The sequence below is a fragment of the Coregonus lavaretus genome (genome assembly GCF_964263955.1).
Source record: "Coregonus lavaretus genome assembly, chromosome: 3".
NCBI classification, from domain to species: domain Eukaryota; kingdom Metazoa; phylum Chordata; class Actinopteri; order Salmoniformes; family Salmonidae; genus Coregonus; species Coregonus lavaretus.
In genome coordinates, this window is record NC_139990.1 from 47,824,698 (window position 1) to 47,842,315 (window position 17,618).

At 46.3% G+C, this 17,618-nt stretch overlaps 1 protein-coding gene across 1 annotated transcript; it reads left to right on the plus strand.

Moving 5' to 3' along the window:
- Positions 1-3,021: 3,021 nt before the first annotated feature.
- Positions 3,022-14,943, plus strand: LOC311110962 (ectonucleotide pyrophosphatase/phosphodiesterase family member 7-like). The gene is made up of 5 exons (XM_084153613.1): positions 3,022-4,880; positions 10,959-11,104; positions 12,940-13,563; positions 13,691-13,913; positions 14,112-14,943. The coding sequence occupies exons 1-5, from the start codon at positions 4,643-4,645 to the stop codon at positions 14,180-14,182; spliced, it is 1,302 nt and encodes a 433-aa protein (XP_084009739.1). The 5' UTR covers positions 3,022-4,642; the 3' UTR covers positions 14,183-14,943.
- Positions 14,944-17,618: the final 2,675 nt, after the last annotated feature.

Sequence of the window (17,618 nt, forward strand, 5' to 3'; positions counted from 1 at the left end):
GTCCCAAAGATTATTTCACTGGCTCCCGCATCACTTCAGTTGCACCCTCTTCTTCAATGAGGTGTTGCTGCGCGCCGCGCTATCACTAATTTGACAATACTGCCCTCTGGCGGTCGTTTACAATTAATTCACACCTCCTGCCACACTTGAAATATCTTGCGGTTTGTACCCACCACATACTCTCAAAATGATACATTGAACATTAGTTCACCGCTCTGTATTGATCTGTCAGAAAGCCATTCGTCAGATCTTGTTCACTCTATGGTAATCGGCCTGCCACACGTAACCCTAGGTTTAGTGGCTAATTATGTTAGTCATTACCCTTGAGGACAAGCGAGAGGATATGAGGGGTGTAAGTATTGATAGGCCTACGAAACACGTTTTTCTATACTGAACAAAATTATAAACGCAACATGCAACAATTTCAAAGATTTTACTGAGGTACATTTTATATAAGGAAATCAGTCAATTGATTCATACATTCATTAGGCCCTAGTCTATGGATTTCACATGACTGGGAATACAGATATGCATCTGTTGGTCACAGATACCTTAAAATAAAGGTAGAGGCAGTGGATCAGAAAACCAGTCCGTATTTTGTGTGACCACCATTTGCCTAATGCATGGACACATCTCCTTCGCATAGAGTTGATCAGGGTGTTGATTGTGGCCTATGGAATGTTGTCCCACTCCTCTTCAATGGCTGTGCAAAGTTGCTGGATATTGGCGGGAACTGGAACACACAGTCGTACACGTCGATCCAGAGCATACCAAATATGCTCAATGGGTGACATGTCTAGTGAGTATGCAGGCCATGGAAGAACTGGGGCATTTTCAGCTTCCAGGAATTGTGTACAGATCCTTGCGACATGGGGCCATGCATTATCATGTTGAAACATGAGGTGATGGCGGCGGATGAATGGCACGACAATGGGCCTCAGGATCTTGTCACTGTAATATTCATGTTTCAACATACGGAATTGTAATTGGTTGCATTCTACCCGTGTCATACTGCGCTATGATTGGTTATGACCATCCAGGTCGTGAGGTCATTTTTCAGTTGATCATGGCCGAGGCAGAGACACGTGAACATACCAGTTATAACTCGCTAATAAAGAGCTACATTTAGAAAGATCCTGTCATACTGCATTTTATTATTTTGTACAAAGCGTGCAAAACAAGACATAATGTCAGAGTAAAATGACTAAAATATGGATTTTGCTGGAGTTCCTTCACCTCGAATGGACTGAGGGTCTACAAACTTACCGGATGCATGGCGTAAATTCAAACAGCATGTGGAGCTAATGTTCACGGGTCCTCTGAAGGAAAGAGAAGAGGAAAAGTGCAAAACGTCCCAAAACATGTGGATATTGTGGGTACAAAGTGCATGGCGAACAGGGAAATTGCCCAGCTAAAGGCAAACAGTGTACTAAATGTGAAAAATGGAATCACTTTGCAAAGGTGTGCAGAGCTTACCGTGGGAAAACAGTACACACAGTGAGTGAATATGAAATGTCAATCAAAGAGTAAAACGCTGATGAACTGTTTATTGATTCAGTGACACAGAAAAGTCAGATATCAGAGACAGAGCAAGCCTTTGCTGACATTGAGATAGGAACACAAGGCAAAGTTAACATGATTCCTCTGAATAAGTACTGCAGCTTGACATCTGAGTGTGAGCTATGGCCCATCACGCACAGACTGACTGGTTATGGTGGTGAACAGCTCCCAGTAAAAGGCACATGCACTTTCAAATGGAAATACAAGGAAAGTGACATGATGTTGGACTTTTACATTGTTGACACTCGAGCACCCGCAGTGCTAGGTCTTAAATTGTCCTCATCAAGCTAGTTTTATCAGTGACAGCACCAGTAGAGACAGATAATGTCATGGAGGAGTTTGCTGATGTTTTTACAGGAATAGGACTATTCCCAGGAGAATGTACCATTCACGCAACTGCTGTGGTCTACCCACCGAGAACATTTCCCCTTGCTCTCCGCGCCCGTCTGAAGAAAGAGTTGGAGAGCATGGAGCAATCTCACATCGTCACCAAGGTTACAGAACCAACAGATTGGGTAAACGTGTTAGTGGTGGTGGAGAAACCACGCACAGGCAAGCTCAGAGTATGTCTCGACCCAAGAGACTTGAACAAGGCTATCAAACGCCCCCATTACCCCTTACCGACACTAGATGGAATCACACACAAGCTAGCGGGAGCGCGCTACTTCAGTGTCATGGATGCCAGATCGGGCTACTGGGCTATCAAGCAATAAAGAGCTACGTTTAGAAAGATCCTGTCGTACAGCATTTAATTATTTGGTACAAAGCGTGCAAAACAAGACAGTCACGTTATCTCTGTGCATTCAAATTGCCATCGATAAAATGCAATTGTGTTCGTTGTCCGTAGCTTATGCCTGCCTATACCATAACCCCACCTCCACCATGGGGCACTCTGTTCACAATGTTGACATCAGCAAACTGCCCGCCCACACGACGCCATACACTTGGTCTGCGGTTGTGAGGCAGTTTGGATTACTGACAAATTCTCTAAAACTACTGACAAATTCTCTAAAACGATGTTGGAGGTGGCTTATGGTAGAGAAATTAACATTCAATTCTCTGGCAACAGCTCTGGTGGGCATTCCTGCAGTCAGCATGCCAATTGCACGCTCCCTCAAAACGTGAGAAGTCAGTGGCATTGTGTTGTTTGAGATGTGGACTGCTTTTTGATCAGTTACAGTTACAAAAGCTCATTAAACTTAAAATAATTTGCTAGTCTTTGGCATGAAAAGGGCAGCCTTGCCGTTAATTACATTTACTGTACATTTGAGTCATGTAGCAGACGTTCATCCAGAGCAGTGGAGGCTGGTGGGAGGAGTTAAAGGAGGATGGCTCATTGTAATGGCTGGAATGAAGTAAATGGAACGGAGTCAAACATGTGGTTTCCATATGTTTGATCTGTTTGATACCATTAATTCCATTCCAGCCATTACAACGAGCCCGTCCTCTTATAGCTCCAGAGCGACTACAGTTAATTGATTAATTTTAAGGTAGCTAGGTGAGAGAACCGCAAATCACAGTCATACAAAGTAAACTTTTTCTCAATAAATCAGCTATCAGCAAAGTCACCTGCTTGGCAACCTGGTGGTGGCTTTCACCTGCTGGTAACCCCTAATGGGTTGGGACACCTCCTGAGGTCACCTAGATAAGATTACTGTCATGTACAATGGAGTAGATTGATTTTAGAAAAGTTAATAGTTAATTGTCGTTTTCAGGGTCATGTTTTATTGTTTTGTTGATAAGCAAGCAAGCAAGTTTATTTATATAGCACAATTCATACATCGAAGCAATTCAATGTGCTTTACAAAGATGTTTATCAAAAATAATGAAAACATCATAATAATAAAAATACAATAAAATAAACAAATACAAAAACATATAAAGATTACAAATTAAAAATTAAAAATGGGATAAAAACATAGGAAGCTATAAGGCTAAACAGTGTGGTTAAGTTTAAGTGATCAGTCGTAGGCACGTGAAAAGAGAAGTGTTTTTAACCTGGATTTTAAAATGGATACGTTTGGGGCACATCTAAGATCTTCTGGTAGTTTATTCCAGTTGTGTACAGCATAAGTGCTAAACGCAGCTTCTCCATGTTTAGTTTGGGCTCAAGCCTTTGGCTATATTTTTTAGATGATAGAATGCTGTTTTGGTGACCGCTTTGATATGACTGTTAAATGTGAGGTCTGAGTCTATCAGAACACCAAGATTACGCACTTGATCGCTGGTTTTAAGGACCCGAGAATCCAGCTCTTTACTAATACAAACACAATAATCTCAGTTTTATCTTGGTTTAATTGTAGACAATTTTGGTTCATCCAGGTATTTATGTGCTCTATACAGTGACACAGAGAGTCTATTGAGCTGTTGTCATACAGTTCGAGAGCCATATATATTTGAGTATCATCAGCATAGCTGTGGTAGTTCATGTTGTTGTTCTGTAAAATTTGGCCCAGAGGTAGCATATAGAGATTGAACAGAATCGGTCCGAGAACTGATCCCTGTGGAACTCCGCATGTCATAGCCACCCTATCAGATTCATGATTACCAATGGTGACAAAGTAACTCCGGCCATCTAGATAAGATCTGAACCAATCAAGGACTGTCCCAGATAGTCCTACCCACTTTTCCAGCCTATCTATAAGTGTTCCATGATAAGGTGGATTGCCTTGGACACAAGCTGTTGGTGGAGCATTTTGGACAGCAAAGGTGGCATCCTAGGGGTGGTATTTTTAACCTCTGGGCTCTGGCATGATATTAAGAGCATCATTACATGACCCATTACTTAACTCTCAACTAAAGATAACTCTACTTCTATGCTGAGTACCTGAGTAGACCGATCTTAGTCTTGGGTTAATGACACTCTTGGGTCCATAGACTAATTTCTAGGCATCTTAGGTGGAATCTCTCTTCAGATAACAATTGATAACACCCCTCCTGTCCATAAAAGCAAGGCACGTTCAAGGTTTGTCCTTTGAAGATATCACTCAGAACACATGCTATCTTCCTGACCACAACGATGACTATAAATTAAATCCATTGAGCCCAACAGGATTAGTTAGTGCAGACAAGCCAAGACAATATGTGGTTGGAGTTGTATTTGGGAATGGCAGTTCTTCTCAGTGTAGAGTGCAAACCATTGAACAAGGAGACACACAACAAGTTGCTAGTGATCTCCTTTGATGGTTTCCGATGGGACTATGATCAAGACGTAGACACCCCTCACATGGACAAGTTAGTGGAAGATGGAGTGAAGGCAAAGTACATCACCCCTCCGGCTATCACCATGACGTCCCCATCTCACTTCACCACTATAACTGGTAAGGCATAAGAGTTACAAAATGCTATTGACTTTTTGCATGCATTTGAGCTGCTTGTTTGAAGTACTCAATCAGGTACATATAAAAAATAAGAAGTATTTCCTTGGGTAAAATGTGAATACGGGCCCAAGTTACTGTTTCAAATCTGGTTTCAAAGTCAAATGTAGCGTAGTAGATGGATTATTGCCAATTGATTTCTTTGGCCAAATACTCCCAGTTTTTCATAAAAACAGTTTTGTTTGTGGTGTGTGCCCAGAAAAACCCAATCCTGACCATGATCTTACTCACATTACAAAGTAGCCTCACTTGCCAGTGTTCTTGGTGGCAAGTAGCCTAGTGTTTAAGAGCGTTGGGCCAGTAACCGAAAGGTCACTGGTTTGAATCCCCGAGCTGACTAGGTGAAAAATCTGTTAACCCTAATTGCTCTGGATAAGAGTGTCTGCTAAAATGTAAATGTTTTAGCACAATCTAATATGTACACTGTATATGGGCATAAACATATCCTTTGGGTCCTAATTATTTAAATACAAATCTCTTCAAACTTGCTGCTTACTTTATTTCTGGGCAATTGACCACACTTGAATCTGACCCTAGTGCTTAGTGCTATTCCTGAGAAATGGAAATCACCTTCTGTTTTCATTTGTTAATGCAGGAAAAGCCCACAAATCTGCAGACCAATTTCTAAATGTTCTCTTATTTGACAATGATATGCTATCTAAATTCCATGCAATATTTTCAAATAATTATAGTACAGCAATTAAAGTTGTAAATGCCATCTTCGATATCCTTGATAAGACACAGCACTGAGGTTTTGGATACTGTTTATCTGTCAGAACGCTGCGTGTGGATGTGGTGCAGGGAATCAAGCGCAGGAACCAGGGTGTTCGTCAACAGACTTTAGTATATCCAAAAACAGGAATGAGTCGCCAACCCAACCGGGTGGCACGAACAATTACGCACAACAACAACAGTGCGAAATACAAGAAAAAAGCGCACGCAGTGCGAACTCTCAAATACAAAGTTATGAGAGAGGAAACTCCTCAATGGCAACAGCTGACAATAATAATCACACATAACACCTGACCCAACACACGATAACTAAATAGGAAACAAAATCAAAGACTAACAAGGGACAGGTGTACAACCAGACAAAACCAAACAAACATGAAACATCGAACGGTGGTAGCTAGTACTCCGGGGACGACGACCGCCGAAGCCTGCCCGAACAAGGAGAAGGAGCAGCCTCGGCCGAAACCGTGACAGTACCCCCCCCTTGACGCGCGGCTCCAGCCGTGCGCCGATCCCGGCCTCGGGGACGACCAGGACGACGCGGAGCAGGGCGCGTAGGATGACCCCGATGGAACTCTGTCAGCAGGGACAGGTCTAATATGTCCCTCCTCGGCACCCAGCACCGCTCCTCCGGGCCGTACCCCTCCCACTCCACGAGATATTGGAGACCCCCCATCCGGCGTCTCGAATCAAGGATGGACCTCACAGTGTACGCCGGAGCCCCCTCGATGTCCAACGGGGGCGGAGGAATCTCCTCTATCTCATAATCCTGGAGTGGACCAGCTACCACCGGCCTGAGGAGAGACACATGAAACGAGGGGTTAATATTCCTGTACTCAATAGGCAGTTCTAACCTGTAACACACCTCGTTCAACCTCCTCAGGACTTTAAATGGCCCCACAAACCGCCGACCCAGCTTCCGGCAGGGCAGGCGGAGGGGCAGGTTTCTGGTCGAGAGCCAGACTCGATCTCCAGGTGCGTACACAGGCCCCTCACTGCGGTGGAGATCGGCGCTCGTCTTATGCCGACGGATGGCCCGCTGCAGGTGAACGTGGGCAGCGTTCCACGTCTCCTCCGAGCGCCGCACCCACTCATCCACCGCAGGGGCCTCGATCTGGCTCTCGTGCCAAGGTGCCAGAACCGGCTGGTACCCTAACACACACTGGAAAGGGGTTAGTTGGGTGGAGGAGTGGCGGAGAGAGTTCTGCGCCATCTCGGCCCACGGAACGTATCTCGCCCACTCCTCCGGCCGGTCCTGGCAATAAGACCTCAGAAACCTCCCCACATCCTGGTTGACACGTTCAACCTGCCCATTACTCTCCGGGTGGTAACCCGAGGTAAGGCTCACCGAAACCCCCAACCGTTCCATAAACGCTCTCCACACTCTGGAGGTGAACTGGGGGCCTCGATCAGACACTATATCCTCGGGTACCCCGTAATGCCGGAAGACATGGGTAAACAGAGCCTCAGCGGTCTGTAGGGCAGTAGGTAGACCCGGCATGGGTATTAGACGACAGGCCTTCGAGAACCGATCCACAACGACCAGGATGGTAGTATTCCCCTGTGAGAGGGGAAGGTCTGTAACAAAATCCACCGAGAGGTGGGACCAGGGTCGTTGTGGAACGGGCAGGGGTTGTAGCTTACCCCTGGGCAAATGTCTGGGCGCCTTACACTGGGCACACACCGAACAGGAGGAGACATAAATCCTCACATCCCTGGCTAACGTTGGCCACCAGTACTTAGTGCTAAGGCAGTGAACTGTCCGGCCGATACCTGGATGTCCAGAGGAGGGGGACGTATGAGCCCAATAAATGAGGCGATCGCGTACCTCGAGCGGAACGTACGTCCGACCCACAGGACACTGGGGAGGACTTGGGTCGGTGCGTAACGCCCGCTCGATCTCGGCATCGACCTCCCATACCACCGGTGCAACCAGACAAGACTTCGGTAGTATGGGAGTGGGCTCAACGGACCTCTCCTCCATGTCATATCGCCGAGACAGGGCATCTGCCTTCCCGTTCTGGGACCCAGGGATGTAAGTGATTTTAAACACAAACCGGGCTAGAAACATAGTCCAGCGGGCCTGGCGAGGATTCAGTCTCCTAGCTGCCCGGATGTATTCCAGGTTACGGTGGTCAGTTAGAATGAGGAAAGGGTGTTGAGCCCCCTCAAGCCAATGCCTCCACACCTTTAGGGCCTGTACCACGGCTAACAGCTCCCTGTCCCCTACGTCATAATTCCGCTCCGCCGGACTGAGCTTCTTAGAATAAAAAGCACAGGGGCGGAGTTTAGGTGGTGTGCCAGACCGTTGTGAGAGAACGGCCCCAATACCAGCCTCGGACGCGTCAACCTCTACCTGGAACGGTAAAGCGGGATCCGGATGCGCCAACACCGGCGCTGAGGTAAACAGGTCCTTCAGTCTCCCAAAAGCCCTGTCCGCCTCAGCTGACCACTGCAAGCGCACCGGACCCCCCTTCAACAGAGACGTAATGGGAGCTGCCACCTGTCCAAAACCCCGGATAAACCTCCGGTAATAATTCGCAAAGCCCAAGAACTGTTGCACCTCTTTCACAGTGGTTGGGGTTTGCCAATTACGCACAGCTGACACCCGGTCAACCTCCATCTTCACCCCTGACGCAGACAATTGATAACCCAAAAAGGAGACCGACTTCTGAAAGAACAGACATTTCTCTGCCTTGACATATAGGTCATGCTCCAACAGCCTCCTCAACACTCGGCGCACCAGGGCTACATGCTCAGCTCGGGTAGAACTGTACACCAGAATATCGTCTATGTACACGACTACTCCCTGCCCCTGCATGTCCCGGAAAATCTCATCTACAAAGGATTGGAAGACTGAGGGAGCATTCATTAACCCATATGGCATGACGAGATACTCGTAATGACCGGAGGTCGTGCTAAATGCTGTCTTCCATTCATCGCCCTCTCTAATGCGCACCAAGTTATATGCACTCCTAAGATCCAATTTTGTGAAGAACTGAGCACCGTGTAATGACTCCGTCATAGTCGCAATCAGAGGAAGTGGATAGCTGTACTTCACTGTAATCTGATTGAGACCGCGGTAATCAATACACGGGCGCAGACCTCCATCTTTTTTCTTCACATAAAAGAAGCTTGAGGAAGCGGGTGAAGTGGAGGCCCGTATGTATCCCTGTCTCAGAGACTCGGCGATGTAAGTTTCCATTGCCTTCCTCTCCTCTTGGGACAAGGGATACACATGGCTCCGCGGGAGGGCTGCTCCTGACTGGAGATCTATCGCACAATCCCCCTGTCTATGAGGCGGCAGCTGCGCCGCCCTAGTCTTACTGAACACCAGTTTCAAATCCTCATACTCAGGGGGAATCTGCAGTGCTGGCATTAGATTCGGACTCTCCACCGAGGTCGCCCCTATGGAAACACCCAGACACAGCCCCACACACTGAGCAGACCACCCTGTAAGAGCTTTCTCTCGCCACGAAATAGTAGGGTCATGGGTAATTAACCAGGGAAGCCCCAGTACCACCGGATACGCAGGAGAGTCAATCAGATAGAGCTGAATCGTCTCCTCATGACCCCCCTGCGTCACCATCTTAAGAGGCGCTGTGACCTCCCTAATCAACCCAGATCCTAACGGACGGCTATCTAGGGCATGTACAGGGAAAGGCTTATCAACGGGACGGAGGGGAATCCCTAACTTTACACAGAACTGGCGATCTACAAAATTCCCAGCTGCGCCTGAATCTACCAGCGCCTTATGCTGGGAACGAGGTGCAACCTGTGGAAAACAAACAGGCAAGGTTAGGTGAACGACAGAAAGCTCTGGGTAAGTAGGGCGCCTACTCACCTGGGAGGACTCCCCAATGCCTGGCCTGACCTCACCTCCACCAGGAGACCCTCCCCAACACCTAGCCGCGGTGTGCCCTCCACGGCCACAGTTGGTGCAGGGAACGGCCCCCCTCGGGTTCCTACTCCTCCGTTCCCTAGCGCCAGCACCTCCGAGCTCCATAGGGCTCGGCTCGGAGGTGCTGGAAGGTGGAATGGGCAACCCCCACCCGGGACGTCCACGGGTAGCGAGCAGGGTGTCCAGCCGAATGGCCATGTCGACCAGCTGGTCAAACGACAACGTGGTATCCCTGCACGCCAACTCTCTCTGGACATCCTCCCGGAGGCTGCAGCGGAAGTGGTCTATGAGGGCCCGCTCATTCCACCCTGCATCTGCCGCTAGAGTCCGGAACTCCAATGCAAAAGCCTGTGCGCTCCTCATCCCCTGTCGGAGGTAGAACAGACGCTCCCCCGCCGCCTTCCCCTCTGGTGGATGGTCAAACACGGCACGGAAGCGGCGGGAGAACTCCGCATAGGTAACAGTAGCGGCGTCTATTCTCCTCCATTCGGCGTTGGCCCACTCCAACGCCTTGCCGGTGAGACAGGAGATGAGGGCGGAGACGCTCTCGTGTCCCGAGGGAGCCGGGTGTACGGTGGCGAGGTAGAGCTCCACTTGCAGCAAGAACCCTTGACACCCGGCAGCGGAGCCGTCGTACGCCCTCGGGAGGGAGAGCCGAATCCCGCTGGGTTCCGGAAGGGGGACAGGAGGACTGACCGATGGGGATGGTCCGGTAGGTGGGGGCGTGGGTACCCCGCTGGTCTCCCATCGGTGGAGAGTGTTCATCACCTGATCCAGGGCGTGACCGATCTGGTTGATCCTGTCCTCCTGCCCACGAAGACGGTCTTCCATAATGTCCGTTGGCGCGGCTGCTCCTGCTGATTCCATAGTGGGATGTGGTGCAGGGAATCAAGCGCAGGAACCAGGGTGTTCGTCAACAGACTTTAGTATATCCAAAAACAGGAATGAGTCGCCAACCCAACCGGGTGGCACGAACAATTACGCACAACAACAACAGTGCGAAATACAAGAAAAAAGCGCACGCAGTGCGAACTCTCAAATACAAAGTTATGAGAGAGGAAACTCCTCAATGGCAACAGCTGACAATAATAATCACACATAACACCTGACCCAACACACGATAACTAAATAGGAAACAAAATCAAAGACTAACAAGGGACAGGTGTACAACCAGACAAAACCAAACAAACATGAAACATCGAACGGTGGTAGCTAGTACTCCGGGGACGACGACCGCCGAAGCCTGCCCGAACAAGGAGAAGGAGCAGCCTCGGCCGAAACCGTGACATTATCATAATGTCATGACGAAAAGACAATTAAACCTGGAAGGTTGCTGGCATCAAAAAATATTTAGATATCATGATCTTTTCTTCTCATATCTCTCACAGGGAGATGGATAGAGGATCATGGAGTTGTTCACAATATGATGTTTAATTCCACAACTCATCAGAAAGTCGGCCATAAAGCTACCTTGAAGAGGTCTGAGTGGTGGGACAATGGAGCCTTGCCGTTGTGGATTACAGCACAGAACCAGGTGAGGAACTGGTCATGATTTGATCCTGGAAATAAAAATTTGGGTCAAATATGCAGAATTAGCTTACAGTCCTCCTACTGACAGCTACAGAAACTACTGTCAGACTTATATTTACAGTGGGGAGAACAAGTATTTGATACAGGTTTTCCTACTTACAAAGCATGTAGAGGTCAGTAATTTTTATCATAGGTACACTTCAACTGTGAGAGACGGAATCTAAAACAAAAATCCAGAAAATCACATTGTATGATTTTTAAGTAATTCATTTGCATTTTATTGCATGACATAAGTATTTGATACATCAGAGAAGCAGAACTTAATATTTGGTACAGAAACCTTTGTTTGCAATTACAGAGATCATACGTTTCCTGTAGGTCTTGACCAGGTTTGCACACACTGCAGCAGGGATTTTGGCCCACTCCTCCATACAGACCTTCTCCAGATCTTTCAGGTTTCGGGGCTGTCGCTGGGCAATACGGACTTTCAGCTCCCTCCAAAGATTTTCTATTGGGTTCAGGTCTGGAGACTGGCTAGGCCACTCCAGGACCTTGAGATGCTTCTTACGGAGCCACTCCTTAGTTGCCCTTGCTGCGTGTTTCGGGTCGTTGTCATGCTGGAAGACCCAGCCACGACCCATCTTCAATGCTCTTACTGAGGGAAGGAGGTTGTTGGCCAAGATCTTGCGATACATGGCCCCATCCATCCTCCCCTCAATATGATGCAGTCGTCCTGTCCCCTTTGCAGAAAAGCATCCCCAAAGAATGATGTTTCCACCTCCATGCTTCACGGTTGGGATGGTCTTCTTGGGGTTGTACTCATCCTTCTTCTTCCTCCAAACACGGCGAGTGGAGTTTAGACAAGAAAGCTCTATTTTTGTCTCATCAGACCACATGACCTTCTCCCATTCCTCCTCTGGATCATCCAGATGGTCATTGGCAAACTTCAGATGGGCCTGGACATGCGCTGGCTTGAGCAGGGGGACCTTGCGTGCGCTGCAGGATTTTAATCCATGACGGCGTAGTGTGTTACTAATGGTTTTCTTTGAGACTGTGGTCCCAGCTCTCTTCAGGTCATTGACCAGGTCCTGCTGTGTAGTTCTGGGCTGATCCCTCACCTTCGTCATGATCATTGATGAGGTGACGAGGTGAGATCTTGCATGGAGCCCCAGACCGAGGGTGATTGACCGTCATCTTGAACTTCTTCCATTTTTCTAATAATTGCGCCAACAGTTGTTGCCTTCTCACCAAGCTCCTTGCCTATTGTCCTGTAGCCCATCCCAGCCTTGTGCAGGTCTACAATTTTATCCCTGATGTCCTTACACAGCTCTCTGGTCTTGGCCATTGTGGAGAGGTTGGAGTCTGTTTGATTGAGTGTGTGGACAGGTGTCTTTTATACAGGTAACGAGTTCAAACAGGTGCAGTTAATACAGGTAATGAGTGGAGAACAGGAGGGCTTCTTCAAGAAAAACTAACAGGTCTGTGAGAGCTGGAATTCTAACTGGTTGGTAGGTGATCAAATACTTACGTCATGCAATAAAATGCAAATTAATTACTTAAAAATCATACAATGTGAATTTCTGGATTTTTGTTTTAGATTCCGTCTCTCACAGTTGAAGTGTACCTATGAAAAAAATGACAGACCTCTACATGCTTTGTAAGTAGGAAAACCTGCAAAATCGGCAGTGTATCAAATACTTGTTCTCCCCACTGTAAGTGAATGAAGTAGCTCTGATGAAAGTTAACCTTGGAGACCCCCTACTACACCCTTTGATTAGAAGCATACATACATTAGCCAGTATTAACTGGTCAATGTCCATACCTTTTCTTCTGTTTCAGGGCCTCAAAACAGGTTCCTTTTTCTTTCCAGGAGGAGGAGCCAACTACAGCGGTCAATGTGTAAACCGGGCACTGGTTGAGGAACCAGGTCAACAAGATGATAACGAAACAGAGTGGCGTCAGAATATTGACACTGTGTTGAGCTGGTTCACCGAAGAAGATTTTGACTTTGTGACTCTGTACTATGGAGAGCCTGACAACGTGGGTCATGCCAAAGGACCGGACCATCCTGACAGGAAAACCATAATAAAGCAGATTGACCGCACCGTTGGATACCTGAGGGAGGCCATCCAGCGAGATGGTTTGACTGATAACCTTAACGTCATCATCACCTCTGACCATGGCATGACCACCGTTAAAAAAAGACCTCTTGTAGATGAGATAATCCTCTCTAAATACCTGAATTTCTTCAACACGGTTTATTTTGAGCTCCTTGACTACGGCGGGTTTGGCATGATCACACCGAGGAAAGGAAAGGAACAACATGTTTATGATGCTCTCATGAAGGCCCCAAACCTCACAGTCTACAAGAAGGAAGATATGCCAGAGAACTTTCATTTGTCCAAGAATGACAGAATACAGCCTATTATTGTCATTGCTGATCTAGGTTTCAACTTAAACTCGGTAGGTACCGGTATTAACTTTTAAGACACGTCATATGCTATGTATAAAGTAAAAAATTGTAAAGTAAAAATATCACAGATTTTTTTATATATATATATATATTATAATATGTATATAATTTCAACAGCGGTTGATCGTCTACGTGAACAAAGGAGATCATGGATTCCACATGGGCGAAATGGACATGAAGACCATCTTCCGTGCTTTTGGACCAGATTTCAAGAAGAGTTATCTGTCCGAGCCCTTTGACAGTGTCCACATCTACCCTCTAATGTGCAAGCTGCTGCAGATAGATCCAGCCCCTAACAACGGCTCCCTATCCGTCACTGAGGGCATGCTGGTTCAGAACGGTACGAGCCGTGAGCTTCTCCTAGAAAGCATTTTAGTATCAAAATGCATGACAGTGTCTATTAATTCATTCTAATACAGGAAGATACCAACCTTAATGTGTGCTCCACTGATGATACTTCTTGAATAAGATAATTATCAAGACTGACATGAGAAATGGTTATATCACATAACTAATGGCACCATTCTTCTCTACACAGGTGGGAGAAGAAATCAGATGTCCCTTGGTGTTTTGGCATCGATATTTGTCTACATTTTATTTGTCATGTAGTTATTTCTGATGTTGGTTATTTTCCTAAATGTTTGTTAACTGAAAATAATTGCATAGTTGAATCAATCATAACAAAACTCCAACAGATATTCTTAAGGAGGATCACATTCGCTATGATTTTCATCAACAATATCCATCTGATTGTATTATACACTCAGTGTCCAGTTTATTAGGTACACCCATCTAGTACCGGGTCGGACGCCACTTTGCCTCCAGAACAGCCTGAATTCTTCAGGGCATGGAAACGTTGCTCAATTGGTATCAAGGGAAAACATTCCCCACACCATTACACAACCGCCACCAGCCTTTATCATTGACACCAGACATTATAGGGCCATGGACTCATGCTGCAATAGCCCATCCGTGACAAGGACCAATGAGTTGTGCGCTCCAAGATGCCGTTCTGCACACCGCTGTTGTACTGCGCCGTTATTTGCCTGTTTGTGGGCCCGCCTTTTAGCTTGCACGATTCTTGCCATTCTCCTTCGACCTCTCATCAACGAGCTGTTTTCGCCCATAGGACTGCTGCTGACTGGATGTTTTTTGTTTGACGCACCATTCTCGGTAAACCCTAGACACTGTGGTGCGTAATAAGCCCAGGAGGCCGGACGTTTCTGAGATATTGGAATCGGCGCGCCTGGCACCAACGAACATACCACGCTCAAAGTCGCTTAGGTCACTAGTTTTGCCCATTCTAAAGTTCAATCGAACAGTAACTGAATGCCTCGATGCCTGTCTGCCTGCTTTATACACTGAGTGTACAAAACATTAATAATAATAATAATAATAATATGCCATTTAGCAGACGCTTTTATCCAAAGCGACTTACAGTTATGCGTGCATACATTTTTTGTGTATGGGTGGTCCCGGGGATCGAACCCACTACCTTGGCGTTACAAGCGCCGTGCTCTACCAGCTGAGCTACAGAGGACCACCTTCCTAATATTGAGCCACAATTCTTCGGGCCATGGACTCTATAAGGTGTCGAAAGCGTTCCACAGGGATGCTGGCCCATGTTGACTCCAATGCTTCCCACAGTTGTATCAAGTTGGCTGGATGTCCTTTGGGTGGTGGACCATTCTTGATACACACAGGAAATTATTCAGCCTGAAAAAACCCAGTAGTGTTGCAATTCTTGACACAAACCGGTGTCTACCATACCCTGTTCAAAGGCACTTAAATCTTTTGTCTTGCCAATTCACCCTATGAATGGCACACATACACAATCTGTTTCTCAATTTTCTCAAGGCTTAAAAATCCTTCTTTAACCTGTCTCCTCCCCTTCATCTACACTGATTGAAGTGGATTTAACAAGTGACATCAACAAGGGATCATACTGTAGCTTTCACCTGGATTTACCTGGTCAGTCAATGTCATGGAAAGAGCAGGTGTTCTTAATGTTTTGTGCACTCAGCCACGGCCACATGACACACTGTCTGTAGAAGCGAACCATTTTTGTGAACAGGGTATACCTAATAAACTGGCCACTGAGTGTATGTTGAATAATCAAACCAGTCAGCATTGGCTCAAATAACTTTGTCTAGAACCTACATTTAATAATGACACCTGCCCACTGATGGTCAAAAGTAGAGATTTATAATAATCTTCTTGGTTCCGGAGTTTCAAGTAGCCTGATTATTTTTGAAAAGTTGTTGCCTTTCATTTTAAATGTCCGATTTTATTTGGAGAAATATTTTTGTTTAAATAATTGTTCCGACTGTATATTTATTTGTTGTTATTATGCTTTAATAAACATGTGCATGATGAATGAGTATTGCAGGTTTAAAATTAAAATGTTTAACAGGAAACAAGATTTGTATCTCAAGGTGTTATTACCAACTGCAACTAGCTGGGGATATATACAGTGAGGGAAAAAAGTATTTGATCCCCTGCTAATTTTGTACTTTTGCCCACTGACAAAGAAATGATCAATCTATAATTTTAATGGTAGGTTTATTTGAACAGTGAGAGACAGAATAACAACAACAAAATCCAGAAAAACGCATGTCAAAAATGTTATAAATTGATTTGCATTTTAATGAGGGAAATAAGTATTTGACCCCCTCTCAATCAGAAAGATTTCTGGCTCCCAGGTGTCTTTTATACAGGTAACGAGCTGAGATTAGGAGCACACTCTTAAAAGGAGTGCTCCTAATCTCAGCTTGTTACCTGTATAAAAGACACCTGTCCACAGAAGCAATCAATCAATCAGATTCCAAACTCTCCACCATGGCCAAGACCAAAGAGCTCTCCAAGGATGTCAGGGACAAGATTGTAGACCTACACAAGGCTGGAATGGGCTACAAGTCATCGCCAAGCAGCTTGGTGAGAAGGTGACAACAGTTGGTGCGATTATTCGCAAACGGAAGAAACACAAAATAACTGTCAATCTCCCTCGGCCTGGGGCTCCATGCAAGATCTCACCTCGTGGAGTTGCAATGATCATGAGAACGGTGAGGAATCAGCCCAGAACTACACAGGAGGACCTTGTCAATGATCTCAAGGCAGCTGGGACCATAGTCACCAAGAAAACAATTGGTAACACACTACGCCGTGAAGGACTGAAATCATGCAGCGCCCGCAAGGTCCCCCTGCTCAAGAAAGCACATATACATGCCCGTCTGAAGTTTGCCAATGAACATCTGAATGATTCAGAGGAGAACTGGGTGAAAGTGTTGTGGTCAGATGAGACCAAAATCGAGCTCTTTGGCATCAACTCAACTCGCCGTGCTTGGAGGAGGAGGAATGCTGCCTATGACCCCAAGAACACCATCCCCACCGTCAAACATGGAGGTGGAAACATTATGGTTTGGGGGTGTTTTTCTGCTAAAGGGACAGTACAACTTCACCGCATAAAAAGGGACGATGGACGGGGCCATGTACTGTCAAATCTTGGGTGAGAACCTCCTTCCCTCAGCCAGGGCATTGAAAATGGGTCGTGGATGGGTATTCCAGCATGACAATGACCCAAAACACACGGCCAAGGCAACAAAGGAGTGGCTCAAGAAGAAGCACATTAAGGTCCTGGAGTGGCCTAGCCAGTCTCTAGACCTTAATCCCATAGAAAATCTGTGGAGGGAGCTGAAGGTTCGAGTTGCCTAACGTCAGCCTCGAAACCTTAATGACTTGGAGAAGATCTGCAAAGAGGAGTGGGACAAAATCCCTCCTGAGATGTGTGCAAACCTGGTGGCCAACTACAAGAAACGTCTGACCTCTGTGATTGCCAACAAGGGTTTTGCCACCAAGTACTAAGTCATGTTTTGCAGAGGGGTCAAATACTTATTTCCCTCATTAAAATGCAAATCAATTAATAACATTTTTGACATGCGTTTTTCTGGATTTTGTTGTTGTTATTCTGTCTCTCACTGTTCAAATAAACCTACCATTAAAATTATAGACTGATCATTTCTTTGTCAGTGGGCAAACGTACAAAATC